The sequence below is a fragment of the Tenrec ecaudatus genome, chromosome 1 (genome assembly GCF_050624435.1).
Source record: "Tenrec ecaudatus isolate mTenEca1 chromosome 1, mTenEca1.hap1, whole genome shotgun sequence".
Taxonomy (NCBI): Eukaryota; Metazoa; Chordata; class Mammalia; order Afrosoricida; family Tenrecidae; genus Tenrec; species Tenrec ecaudatus.
In genome coordinates, this window is record NC_134530.1 from 1,493,969 (window position 1) to 1,508,140 (window position 14,172).

Consider the following 14,172-nt stretch of genomic DNA (forward strand, 5'->3'; position numbering starts at 1 on the left):
GCAATGGCAGCAGGTCTGGGAGAACCATGCTGCCTGCCCTGGGCTTTTTGAAGTCCGGTGGACGGCCAGTGATGGGCATTGAGCAGTTTCTGGGCTGTGAGGAGATTTAGGAAACAGCACCCATGGCAGGAGGACTTGAGGCAGGAGCTTGTTATGAGCCAGTGAAGGCAGGCTGAGAGTGGAGATTGGTTGGGGATCATGAAGATGGTGAGGGACACCGTGTGGCTGTCGGGGGTTGAACGGGTGTCTGTTGACAGAGTGCTCATCCCTCCCGTGACAGGTTACAGAGCAGGGAATGTCTCTCACACTGCAGTATCGACGTGGGCGTCCCAGGGATCTTGTTACAATGCTGACGGTCATTCATGAATTCCGGGGTTCTTAATGAACACACTCCTCACTCACGATGAAGTAAGTGCACCAGTGAAATGTCAGGGGTGCTGTCACATAGTAAATAAAAAGAGGGCTTGTGCTGAAAGAGAGACATTTGTGTCAAGACAGTGGAAGATGAATATGAATTTCCACAGATATGGAGAGATTGAAGAATAGGGGTCAGCCTGGAGGACAGACTGGGTGAAGAGAAATAGGGACCATCTAAAGGCATCCTCAGAGAAACTTGTCCTGATTGGAGAATAAAGGGGAGAGAAGGTGGAAGAGAAACCCGAGGGAAAGAAGTGTTCCTTGCACAAGCAGTGGGAAGAAGTTGACCGTCAACTTCAAATTGCGCCGTTTCTCCCTCGGGCAGCCGTCCTCAGCCTTCCCAGAGCCGCCACCCTTTCCTTTCATGCAGCGCCTCGTGTGGTGCCCCGGCCGCCACATTGTTTTCATTGCTACTTCATAACTAATTTTGCTACTGTTAAAAAATGGGCGACCCCTGTGAAAGGGTCGTCCGACCCCAAAAAGAAATGGGATTCAAGTTTCCAGTAGGTGCAGGCATGGTCACCTCCCATGCTGTGGGAGCGTCTCCATCCGTGATGATGACGTCAGAGAAAGAGGGTGTGGAGCTGCCCAGCGTGCAGGTGTGAGCTGGGAGGCTGGAGCCTCTTCTACCTCAGGTTGAGATGCCCTTGGGGTGGGTGTTGCCCTGGGTCTGGGAGGAAGCTGCTTCCTCAGCACTGTCTCCTCCCATCCTCCTCCCCTTCCAGGTCGGTGCAGGAGACGTAGTCCAGTCCAGGCCACTGGGTGCTGTCTCCCATGTCCATGAGTCACAAAGAAGGATTTCCACGGCTTTGACTGACGTGTGGACTGTTCATTTGTTTCCAAACTTCCAGAACTCTGCTTCCACCCCCATCCTTCTTCCTGAAGCTGCTTCTTGGACGTAGAGACAGCATTCCTGAGACCCCCGGAAGCTGGTGTGAGGAAATGGTGAGTTCCGCAGAGGAGAGCTGGGTTATTGTAACCGTAAGTGGGTGGGATGTGAAGTGAGTTGCAGGGCCACCGGTTGTGTGCTGCAGGACCGCAGACCAAGGCGGTGAGCCCTGCTAAGACCCTGCTGCATGTTTCACAGTTTGATTGTGAGACCCATGCCCCTCCCCCAGGGGAGTTACTTTGCTGCCAGGCTTTCTGTGGTGAGGATATCATGAATCCCCAAACCAGGGTTTGCCCTCTGACTTAATGCTTACACTTGGCATTTCATCCCCGCAGCTTGCTTTGTTCTCCACGGCCGCGACTTAGAATTCATGTAAAGGTGTTCTCTGCTGCGAGAGAAGCTCGGCTGGGTCCCTTACTGTGAAATAGTGTAGCCGTGTTAGAAACAGTCTCCTGACTGAAATTCCATGGTGTTTAGAGTCTTGTTTGCCTGGTTACTCTCTTCAGAAAGTGGTCAAACATATGCTTTCGAGGATGCTACAAGTGTATTAGATGGGGTGATAACAGGTCTAAAATGGCAAACATTTCAATGATTTTTCATGTTGTACCTGGTATTTTCTACCAAGAACACTTCATCTCTCACTTGGCATATAGAATACTCAAATGTGCAATATGTTGTGCGGTGCACAGCAACCCTCTGCTTAACAGAAGCAAACACCTGCGCCGTCCTCACAGTTGTTCTGTCTGAGCTCATCGATGCAGCCACTGTGTCCGTCCCTCTTGTCTAAGGTCTTCCTCTCTTGACGGCCCCTCGGTTTTACCAAATGTGCGCCCTTCTCCAGGGACTGGGCACTCCTGACAACATGTCCAAAGGGTGTAAGATGAAGGCTTGCCATCCTAGTCTCTAGGGAGCACTTTGGTCTTACTTCTTCCCAGACAGAGCAGTTTGTCGTTTAGCGGCCCGTGGTCCTTTCGATATTCTGTACCAGCACCACACTTTAAATGCACTGATGCTTCCTGATTCAGTGTCCAACTTTTTAGGTGTTGCCAAACAAGGGCGTTGCTTTGAGGACCAAGGTGTACCTGACCCAAATTGACACTTCCCTTGGCAACTTCAGTTTCTTTCTGCAGTTATGGTGATGCCTCCTGTTGGAGCAGTGGTCAGGATTTGGTCTTCTTTGCACTGAGTAATCTGTGCTGAAGACCGCAATCCTGATCTTCGTCAGCATGCACTTCAAGCCCTCACGGTCAGCAAAGTTTAGTCATCTGCATGTTGCAGGTTGCTAATAAGCTTTCCTCCCATCTTGATATTGCATTCTTCAATTAAGTGTTCTGAAATTCCCATTCTTCTCAAGGCTATCCATGGTGTGTTATAATTCACAGTTGCATGCCTTTGCAGAGTCAATAAAACACAAACAGACATCTTTCTGGTGTCCTCTGCTTTCACCCAAGATGCATCTGACGTCAATAATGATGTCCCTTGTTTCTTATCTTTGTGAGCCTCGGGCAGCCCTTGGTCAGTGTACTGCTGCTACTGTTGTTGGCTGAGCTAAAGCAAACATTTACTTGCATGTGACATTAATGATATGGTTCTGTAATTTACTTATTCTGTTAGGTCACCTCTCTTTGTACGGGATAAAGAGATGTAGCTGTCTTCCAAATTTCCTATCATAGACGCATGAGTGCTTCCGTTGCTTCAGCAGCCCCATCAATTTCTAGAGGCTTGTTTTGGCTAATGTTTCAAAGTAGCCAGGACTTCTTCCTTGAATACCATTGGTTCCTGCTCATATGCTACCTCCTAAATGTTGGAATGTCGAACTAGTTCTTTTGGGGACACTGTATTATTTCCCTCATTTTTTAAAAACATTTTATTAGGGGCTCATACAACTCTTATCACAATCCATACATATACATACATCAATTGTATAATGCACATCTGTACATTCTTTGCCCTCATCATTTTCAAAGTATTTGCTCTCCACTTAAGCCCTTTGCATCAGGTCCTCTTTTTTTCCCCCTCCTTCCCCGCTCTCCCCTCCCTCATGAGCCCTTGATAATTTATACATTGTTATTTTGTCATATCTTGCCCTATCCGGAGTCTCCCTTCCCCCCTTCTCTGCCGTCCATCTCCCAGGGAGGAGGTCACATGTGGATCCTTGTAATCAGTTCCCCCTTTCCAACCCACTCACCCTCCACTCTCCCAGCATCGCCCCTTGCACCCCTGGTCCTAAAGGTATCATCCACCCTGGATTCCCTGTGCCTCCAGCCCCCTTATGCACCAGTGTTCAACCTCTGCCCTATCCAGTCTTGCAAGGTAGAATTTGGATCATAGTAGTTGGGGGGAGGAAGCATCCAGGATCTGGGGGGAAGCTGTGTTCTTCATTGGTACTAGATCGCACCCTGACTGACCCATCTCTTCTTCTAAACCCCTCTATGAGGGGATCTCCAGTGGTCAACACTTGGGCCTCGGGTCTCCACTCTGCACTTCCCCCTTCATTCAATATGGTATACACATTCCCTCATTTTTTTAATGCTTCCTACATTGTCCAATATTTTGCCAATAGACTTTTTCAATATTGCAATTTTTCTCGAGTATTCTCGGTTTAAGATACACTGAATGTGTTCTTCCTTTTTGGCTTTCTAACTAGAGATCTTTGCACATTTTATTATTATATTTTTACTTTGGCTCATTCAGCTGCCCTTAGACATTTTCTCTTCCGCTATTTGACTTTGTCATTTCTTAAAATTGCTTTAGTTACTCTATAATTAAGAGCAGTCTTCAGAATACCACTTTGGTCTTTCCGTCTTTTAATGACCCATTGTGCACGTGTGCTGTTCTTGAGGCCCTCCTGCAGCGCCTCGGGTCTCGCACGTTAGTGTTCAGAACATCAGATCTCTTCTGGAGGCTTCTGGAAATTCAGGTGAGATAGACACAAGGAGGTGCTCCGACTCTCTTCGACTTATTTTCATTTTCTTCCTCTCAACCTGAACCTGCATATCAGCAATTCATGGTCTGCTCCACAGATGGGCCCTGGCCTTGTTTTAGCTGCTGCTATAGAGCGTCTCCATGACCCCTGCCCACAAATGTGGTCCATTTGGGTTCTGTGCATTCTGTCTGAAAAGTCCGTGTGCATGCTTGCCTTTTATCTTGTTGGAGAAAAGTGTTTGCTGTGGAGGCAGTGTTGGTCTTGCAACGTTCTGTCATGTGATTTCCAGCTTTGTTTCTGTCAGCAAGGCCATCTTTTTCAATTATTGTTCCTCCTTTGTTTCTCAACTTTTGCACTCCAGTCTCCAATAATTATCAATGCATCTTGATTGCATGCTTGATAATTTTCTGACTGAAGAAAATGGTTAAAATTTTCAATTTCTGCATCATTAGATTTAGTGGTTGGTGCATAAATTTGATTTTCCTTGTACACAAATAGATATCCTATCACAGACAGCATCATGTATTTTGAGATGTCGTTTTTGACAATGAATGAGAAGCTGTTCTAGAATTTCTCATAGTTTGCGTATTAAACCATAAGATGTTTTGATTCAATAAGTCCATTCAACTCATTAATGCCTATAATATTGATCTTTGTGCATTTAATTTCTGATGATTTTAACATTTTTAGCTTCTTCCTACATTCCAAGTTCTGATTATTGATAAACGTCTGCAGCTGTTCTCATAGTTGTTCCTGCTCCAACAGGAAGTGAAGGTCCCAAAAGCCTGACTCACGCAGGCTTTGCTCCAAGGCGTTGTAGTAGACTCGACCTTGACAAGGCAGCGCCTTCCGACCTGAGAAGCTCATCTTTTAGCACGGTTTTCACAGCATTACTCTGCTGTCCCTGAGGCTGGCGGTGGCTCTTTCTTCTGAAGTGGACAGCCTGTTCCTTCCTCATAGTCTGGAAGCTCTGTTCTGCTCCCTGTGGGCGACCCTGCTGGTATTTGAAACACCAGTGACAGAGCTGCCAGCATCGCAGCAACACACAAGCCACCACAGGACAACAAACTGACGAGCAGAGGAGAATAGGGCCCCCCTCCCCCCGAAAACAGAACAGAGCTCTGCTGGGCGGAGCTTTCATAGTAAGCATCCAGCAACTCGCTCAGGGAAGTTCTCTCTGGTCACAGTGCATTTTTTGATAAAAGCAATTTCGATTGAACCTCAATTTTTGTGATGGCCAATTTAAGAGAACAGCGTACAGGTGTGAAATTTTGTTTCCTGCTCGGGAAAAAACGCCACAGATCACTGTTGTGATATTCAACACAGCTTACAAGGACAGCACTATAGGAAAAACTCAAGTGCACAAGTGGTTTTCTCATTTCAAAAAAGGTGCAATGTCAGTTGATGACAAACCTCATTCTGGACGTCCGTCAACTTCCCAAAAAGACGACAGTGTTGACAAAATTCCTGCACTTGTGCTTGAAGACCGACAACGGACCATTGAAGAGATGGGGAAGTTACCTGGACTGTCTTGGAGCTCAGTTCAGCAAATTTTAAGAGATGATTTGGAAATGAGAAGGGTTGCTGCGAAATGTGTGCCTCAGGTTCTGACTGACCAGGAAAAAGAGCATCGAGTGGAAATGTCGAGCTTTGAAAGAACAGCTCCAAAGCGACCAGACTTTTTTCCCAAGGTCATTACTGGTGATGAGACATGGTGCTATTCTTACGACCCGAAAAGCAAACATCAGTCAAGCCCATGGAAGATGCCGTCGTCATCTCGCCCAAAAAAAGCTTGTCAAGTGAACTCAAAGATCAAGATTGTTGTGTCATTTGTGTCTTTTTTTGTTTTTGTTTTTTTGATGTGAGGGGTATAGTGCATTTGGAGTTCATTCCACCAGTTCAGACTGTTAATCAAGCTTTCTGTTTACAGGTTCTGAAAAGATGCATAATAGTATACAACAAAAGCCCAATTTGTGGCAGACAGGGGCACTGTTTTTGCCACCAAGACAATGTACCTGCTTGTGCAGCCATCTCAGTGTGCCAATTTGGGGCTAAATAAATAAATAAATAAAACCATGACTCTCTTGCCCCATACACCTTACTCACCTGACCTCACTCTGTGTGACTTCTTTTTGTTTCCACAACTGAAGAGGCACATGAAAGGAGAGTGATTTGAGGATGTAGAAGTGAAGAAACAAACCAGGATGGTGCTGTCAGCCATCCAAACACATGAGCTTGAAAACTGTGTTCCAGAATGGAATCACAGATTTGACAAATGTATTAAGTGTAATGTAAACTACCTTGAGGGTGATAGGGTTGTTTTCTAAAAAAATTTAAATACATAGCTTTGAAAAAAATACTTCGTTTTTTGCGGGGTACCCCCTTATACAACATAGTTTGCTGAAATTAAGTGGCATGGTGAATTAAGCTTGAGCTGCTGAAACAAGGCTAGCAGTTCAAAGTCACCAGCTGCTCCACAGAAGAAAGAGGAGGTTTCCCACTCCTTCAATGTGTTACAGCCTTGGCCACTTGAAAGACAGTTCTACTCTGTCCTCCTTAGGGTCACCATACGTCCAAATTAACTCTACAGAGTTTTACTGAAATTCTATTTTTCCTATATGTTTACATCCAAAGTTTGAAACTCAATATTAAGTTGAAAGTATATTTTAAGAATGACTGTTCTTCTAGCTCAATTTTCTTCCTTCAGCTTCGTTAAATAAACAACTTGATTACATTCAGAAGCACCTTGTCTATGTTTATGGCAAATCAAGTAATTCTTTTACAAGTGCCAATTACTAATAGATGTTTGAAGCTGTTTTGTCAAATTTTGAGTCATGCCCTAACAGATAATGAATAAATATTTTTATATTTCTTCTGGAAAATGTTTTATTTCTCTTCTTTAGTTACATAAGGTATTATATGCTTTTTAATGGACAAGTTTTTTGGGTGGTCTTTTTATCGCACATGCAGTGCTTAAAATAAATTCTTGTATAAAATTCCAGAATGCTACAGAGTTGACATTAACTTTGGGGTTCTGTTTTTCAACTGTGCTGCCACGAATGAAAATTTAGATTGTGGCCATCAGTTAAATTTTACAACCCTATTCTACTAAATATAAACGTGCATTTCTAAGATCTGATTATTAATAGTATAAATTTAAAAGCCTTGCTAAATGAAGAAAAGTAAAATGAAAGGGCTCTCCGAGGACACTGTATAATTATTATATGAGAATTACTTCTCTTCTGCGTTTTAAAGTGTGCCAGAAGCAGTGTTCACCACTCACCTGTCAGCTTGTCATGTTGTGGTGCCTTTCCTTTTGCTGTGATGCTGGAGCCTAAACCATGGGCGTGTCAAGTACCAGGAGGGTCATCCATTGTTTGCACATTTCAGTAGAGCCTCCAGACTAAGAGCAGAAGTTTCCCAACTTCTTCAGTGTGAACTTGATCAAACACTGCAATCAGATGCATTGGTAATTGTAATGCAAGAGTTTGGAAACAAAGAAGGATCACTCACTTGTAACTATGTCCTTGGTGGTAGAAATGAAAGTAGAGATTACATGATCAAATTGGGCAAGAACAGTGACTTCTTTGTTACAAATACATTTTTAAGCCAACATGAGCGGCTCCTATACACATACCTTACAAGACGTAATACACCATAATCAAACTGATTACTTCTGTGGAAAGAGATGATGGAGAAACTAACTCAATGTCGTCAGCCAGAACAAGCCCAGGAGCAGCAGTCTTGGGGACATGCTATCAATTGCCCATCTATAAGTTGTTGAAACTCATGAAAATCAAAACAAGTCCACAAAAGCCAAAGTACAACCTCGAGTATATCTCACTTGAATTCTGAATCTCCAAGAGCCGATTTGATGCTTCAAACACTAATGACAGAAGACCTGATGATCTGTGGGATGACACCAAGAACATATTACATGAAGAAGGTAAAAGATCATTAAAAAGACAGGAATAAAAGAAAAAAATCAAAGGAAATATCTGAAAAGACTCAAACTTGCACTTGAACTTAGCATAGCTAAAACAAATGGAAGAGATGATGAAATAAAAGAGTTGAACAGGAAGTTTCAAAGGGCAACTCAAAAAGATTAAGTAATTATTACAATGAAATGTACAAATACCACAATTAGAAAGCGAAAGTGTACAACACAACATGTCTCAAGCTGGGGAAAGTGAAGGGAAAGGCCATTTTTAATTTGTACTGTAGAAAGATTCTGTGTGCAAAATATTGAATGATATAGCATCAAAAAACGGAAAGAATACAGTTACTGCTGAGCAGAATTGGCAGAATCAGCCTTTTCAAAAGTAGCATGTGATCAGGAGCTCTTGGTATTGAAAGTATTCCATCCAACCTGCACTGTAAACACTGAGGGAAACAAAGCTCCAAGGATTGATAGTGTTTCCACAAACAAACGCAGCACTTACTAGTCTATACCAGGAGTCGGCAAACTTTTGAGACAGAAGAGCCAATCCTGCCCCTCATAACTATTTAAAAATTATTCAAGAGCCATACATATATTTTACCAATAAATGAAATCATTATCTGAATAGTAGTTTTATTTTCACTTTCAACTTTACTTTAGCGCCACATGTAGATTCCATAGGAGCTCCATATGGCTTGTCAGTCATAGTTTGCCAGCCTCTGGTCTTTGCCAAGATATTTGGAAAACAGCTACCTGGCCAACCTTCTGGAAGGAATTTACATTTGTGCCCATTCTAAAGAAAGGCAGCCCATCAGAATACAGAAATTGTTGAACAACATCATTAATGTTCCCTTCAAGTATAATTTTGCTGAAGACAATTCACCGTTTCAGCAGTACCGCAGAAACTGTCGAACATGCAGGCCAGATTCAGGAGAGGAATGAGGAATATAGTTTCTGTTGTCAGGTAGATCTTGGCTTCATTCTTGGATGCATGGCGCCTTGCTGATCCAGCATGTGTGGGATATTTTAGGAATCCGTAGTTGTTGAAGACGTGGCTGTGGTGTTTAGCCAGGAAGAGTGGGCTTTGCTGGATCTTTCTCAGAGGAAACTCTACAGAGATGTGATGATGGACACGTTCAGAAATTTTGCCTCAGTCGGTAAGAATTGCACCTTTTAATTATTGTTATTCCTGTAGTGAACAAAAGTATTCTCCTCAACTTTGCTTATCTGGTTTTAGAAATGAAGATAAATTATTGAGTAAAACAGATGGCTTCTTGCTCTGTAAGGTTCAAATAGTATTATTGCCCTATATACATAAGTGTGTGTGTATATATATATATGTAGTAAAAGTGGGTCTACATTTCTGTTATTAAAAACCCTGAGACTGTTACTAAGTGTATAATTTGTCTTCAGGAGTCCCTTTCAGGGATAGATTTGTGGTGTGGGGACTTAGAGTTTTGCTGTGTTTTTTCCAAGTTAGACATGAATATTTTCCTGCAGGGACACTCATACCTGTCCCTTTCAGTCACCCTGGAAGTCAGAGTATTGACTCGGTGTCAGGGTAATGTTGCGCTACACTGCCTTCTCTCGCGACGTGCATTTCTGCATGAGCACCGTGCCACTTGCAGTGGTGTGTTTTCTAGAATCGCAAGTGCGGTGGGGCTGAGACTCCAGGGTTGTTGTGTTGGCATGTTCCAGGAAAGCTAGAACTTTTTGTAAAGGAGCAGCCCAGGATTCAGAGGACTACATTGTAATCACTCAGCAAGTGATTGAGGATACAATTTCACGGGGAGCTGTGCGTGCTTTCCTATTTTAGCAATCCTGTCACATGTGGTGGAGACCTTTCCCCCTTTTTAATGTGACACCAGTAATGTAGCCAGTGCCATACACTTAGCGTTCCTAAGTGCACCTGTGTATGACACTATCCCGCTCAGTCTGTGGAGCTTCTTTCACACTCAGCTGATTTTAAACCATTACCAATATGCTGAACTTGAAAGATGTGATGTATGTCTTTTTATTTCTTTTATTCGATTATTTTTTAAATCACTTTATCTTGAGCTCTTACAGATATTATAACAATTTATAATTCTACTAGATTAATCATAATTGTACAGTTGCTGCCACCACCATTTTCAAAACAAGTTATGTTTTTTTTTCACAGCAGCCTTTTCCCCTTATAATTCTTTTCCATTTTTGTTTCATATTGTGAACTTCAACTTGAATTATTGGGTCAGTCTCTGAAAATCTTAATGATGGAGAAAATTTATCCTTAGAACATATGATGGTGCAGTTCATGAAAAATAGCACCTGGTCTTTCATGTTAGAAGAAGTCTCTGAAGCACGTGACAATGAAAAGCTGCTTGAAAACCAGATGAGCTGTTTGAGGTGAGTGTCGCTCATGCCAGAGGACACAGTGCCTCATGAGAAATTCCTAGTGTCACAACACTCTGTGTGTGTGTGTGTGTGCGTGTGTTACATATATAGATCTATTTGTAGAGAGAAAACTTGACAAAGGGTCAGGGGGAAAAGAAGGCCCTCAGTTGGAATCACTTACCTCATGGCTGCAACAATCATGAAGATGCCAAAACACCAGGTGGGGAGGATTTCTGAGTAACAGCCACTAAATGCTGACCAGTGATACCAATACATGTAGCTGGGAAAGTGCATCTTAGGAGCATGTTCACAGATGTGTCAGATAGCAAGTATTTGAAACAAATTTCCATTAGACATAATTGTCATCAGAAAGACACATATTTTAGAAAACCACTAACAGCATTTTATGCTATATGTATAAATCAATGAAATAAGCAGTTAGCAAAAACCATGTGATACATATGTGCTTATGGTGAAATGTGAATGGATTTATTTCCAACAGCGTGTTGCCAGTTTTCAATGGAATTCCTATAGCAGCAAATGACTATGAATGCAATGAGGGCAATCCGTGTGGGACAACCTTCAGCTTGATTCCAGACCATGCTGTACTACAAAGAAATCCTTCAGAAGTACATCCTGTTCAATGCTTTGGGTATGAGAAAGCTTTGGATGGCCCCTTCCAAGAACATCATGTGACATCTCAGACTGGATTCAGTACCTGTCAGTGTAAGGAATGTGGAGAAGCCTGCAGTTGTCCTTCCCACCTAAACATTCCTATGAGAACTTTTAATAGAGAAAAGTCCCATAAATTTAAGGGATTTGGGGAGGAGTTCCTTTGTATCTCAACATTGAAGGATTCTGTGGCAACGGTGGCTGGGGAGAAACCCTATAAATGCAATGAGTGTGGGAAACGTTTTTGTAGTTTCTCCTCCTTTTGGGCACATGTGAGGTACCATTATGAACGTAAAGAATGCTGTGAAACCTATAGCTGCCCTTCATCCTTCATTTTACATAGAACATTTCACAATGATAAGCCTTATGAATGTAAAGAGTGTGGGAAAGCCTTTAGTGTGGCCTCGTCCCTCACTGAACATATAAGAACTCACATTAGAGACAGACCTCAAGATTATAAGACTTGTAGGGAAACCTTTAGTGATTCCTCAGCTGTCATTAAACATATAAGAGCTCATAGTGAAGAGAGACCTTATGAATGTAAGGAATGTGGAAAAGCCTTTAAGCAGCTCTCTGCCCTCAGTACACATATAAGAATTCACACTGGCGAGCGGCCTTATGAATGTAATCAGTGTGGGAAAGCCTTTAGTTGTTCATCAACCCTCACCACACATATACGAAGCCACAGTGGAGAGAGGCCGTATGAATGCAACGAATGTGGGAAAGCCTTCAGTTGTTCTTCATCCCTCACCACACATTTTAGGATTCACAGTGGAGAGAGACCATATGAATGTAAGGAATGTGGGAAAGCTTTTAGTCAGCCCTCAACCCTCGCTAGACACACAAGGACCCACAATGGAGTGAAGCCTTATGAATGTACAGAATGTAGGAAAGTCTTCAGGCAGTCCTCAACCCTCGCTTTACATATCAGGATTCACAATGGAGAGAGGCCTTATGTATGTAAAGAATGTGGGAAGGCCTTTAATCATGCTCCATCACTTGCTAAGCACGTAAGAACTCACAGTGAAGAGCGGCCCTATGAATGTAATGAGTGTGGGAAAACCTTTCATTGGTCTTCAGCCCTAGCGATACATTTAAGGACTCATAATGGAGAGCGGCCCTACGAGTGTAATGAGTGTGGCAAAGCCTTTCGTTATGCCCCCTCCCTCACGAAACATATCAGAACGCACAGTGGAGAGAGGCCCTATAGGTGTCAGGAATGTGGGAAAGCCTTTGTTTGTTCTTCAGCCCTCACCACACATTTAAGGACTCACAGTGGAGAGAGGCCATACGAATGTAATGAATGTGGGAAAGCCTTTATAACTTCTTCAGCCCTCACCACACATTTAAGAATTCACAGTGGAGAGAGGCCTTATGAATGTAAGGAATGTGGGAAAACCTTCAGACAGCTCTCAACCCTCACTACTCATATAAGGACACATAAAGGAGAGACCCCCTATGAATGTAAGGAGTGTGGGAAAGTCTTCCGGCAACTCTCAACCTTCACTACCCATATAGGGACTCACAATGAAGAAGAAACACCCTATATATGTAACGAGTGTGGCAAAACGTTTAGGAGTACCTCGTACCTTGATTTACATAGTAGAATTCATATGTGAGACAAGTTTTATGAATATAATGAATGGGAATACCTCACGACATATAAGATCTCACAGGGGAGGAACTATACTATTTCAGAAGTAGGATGTTTTATCTTTCCTAGCATAGTTTTAAACAAGTACATGAAAGTCTGAGAAATAAAATTTTTCCATGAGTAAGAAAACCGTGCTAAGGCACACACACAAAAACAGAAAGTTATTAGAGATGCTTTGTGCTTTCAGAAAAAATGATAGTTTCAAGAGAACTAAGTACCAGGCAGTCCACATCAATGTTTGTTACTTTATCAATGCAAGGTAAATCATACCTGTCTTAACTTTTTTGACTATTACAAATAAAACTGTAGTGAGTAGCTTTGGCCAATGTTTCATACTGTGCAATGTTTTACTCATGGTATTTTACATTCAATAAAATACATTCTTCTTGATTTTAATATGAGTGTTTTGCTTTTATAATTTTTATATTATTTTCCATTCTCATATATTGTAAATTTAACCATTTTTCCCTTTATAATTAGTTAATCATAGGACACAGCTCTGAGGCTGTACAAATTATTGGTTTTTATTGAAATCTGGCCTACTACTTTGTCACCGTTAATAAATATTGCCCATGATTATTGTTACAGTACTTTTTACTAGGTTTTTTTTATTCCAGTTATTTCCTATGTTTATTAGTTATATTGTACAAGACGTACTTTTCCTTCTCCCCTTTGTTTATTAAATTGTTTTTAATCCATATTTTTATTAAGTTGCCTGGAATGTGGCCTTTGTGCACTCCCTTTAGTAGGCTCCGGTATTTTTCTTTGATGTGTGCCAATGATATAATTTGTACATTGTTTTCCTGTAGTACTCAAGGCTCGCATTGTCCTTTTCCTGCCCATTACTTACCCTCAGCCTTTTCTCCAGGCAACCCTGTTTTCCTTTATTAGAGATGAAAGTTAGAAATAAAGATTTAAGTATCAGGTTTGCTCTTAGATAATACTTTTCAGTACAAGAAATTACTTAATGTGGCCCTTCTAGTCCCATTCCTCTGTTCTTTGATGTGTACACTTGCCCTTTCTGACTATGGTGCCATTTTGGAGTTAAGTTAATGAGGCAGAGTCCAGGTGGGATATATCTTGAGTTCCTGCCTTATTCCAGGTGTAACTCAGGTCACCACAGTCAGTTTCCTTAAAGCTTCAGTGTGCGTCCAATATGTAAGAATATTTCATCAACACTGCAAACAGCAGCTCAGACCACTCATCAACAACCCCCCTCCTGTTTCTCTTCTTCGTCTTGTCCTACATCCACCCTTTCACCCAAGTCAACACCTGTCAACACTCTAGTCTCTAGGCTTGTT

General features: G+C 42.2%; 1 protein-coding gene across 2 annotated transcripts in view; it reads left to right on the plus strand.

Annotated features, from left to right (window-relative positions):
* Positions 1-272: 272 nt before the first annotated feature.
* LOC142442861 (uncharacterized) overlaps positions 273-14,172 on the plus strand; it is a 46,827-nt gene continuing 32,927 nt past the window's right edge. The window contains exons 1-5 of one of the 2 annotated variants that reach the window (XM_075544265.1): positions 273-408; positions 1,269-1,362; positions 9,203-9,329; positions 10,407-10,557; positions 11,048-12,832. In XM_075544265.1, the coding sequence (XP_075400380.1) occupies positions 404-408; positions 1,269-1,362; positions 9,203-9,329; positions 10,407-10,557; positions 11,048-12,832 (2,162 nt within the window). In that variant the 5' untranslated portion in view covers positions 273-403. Of the gene's footprint in view, positions 409-1,268; positions 1,363-9,202; positions 9,330-10,406; positions 10,558-11,047; positions 13,268-14,172 lie in introns of those variants that run through there. The other variant, XM_075544256.1, reaches the window with a different exon arrangement.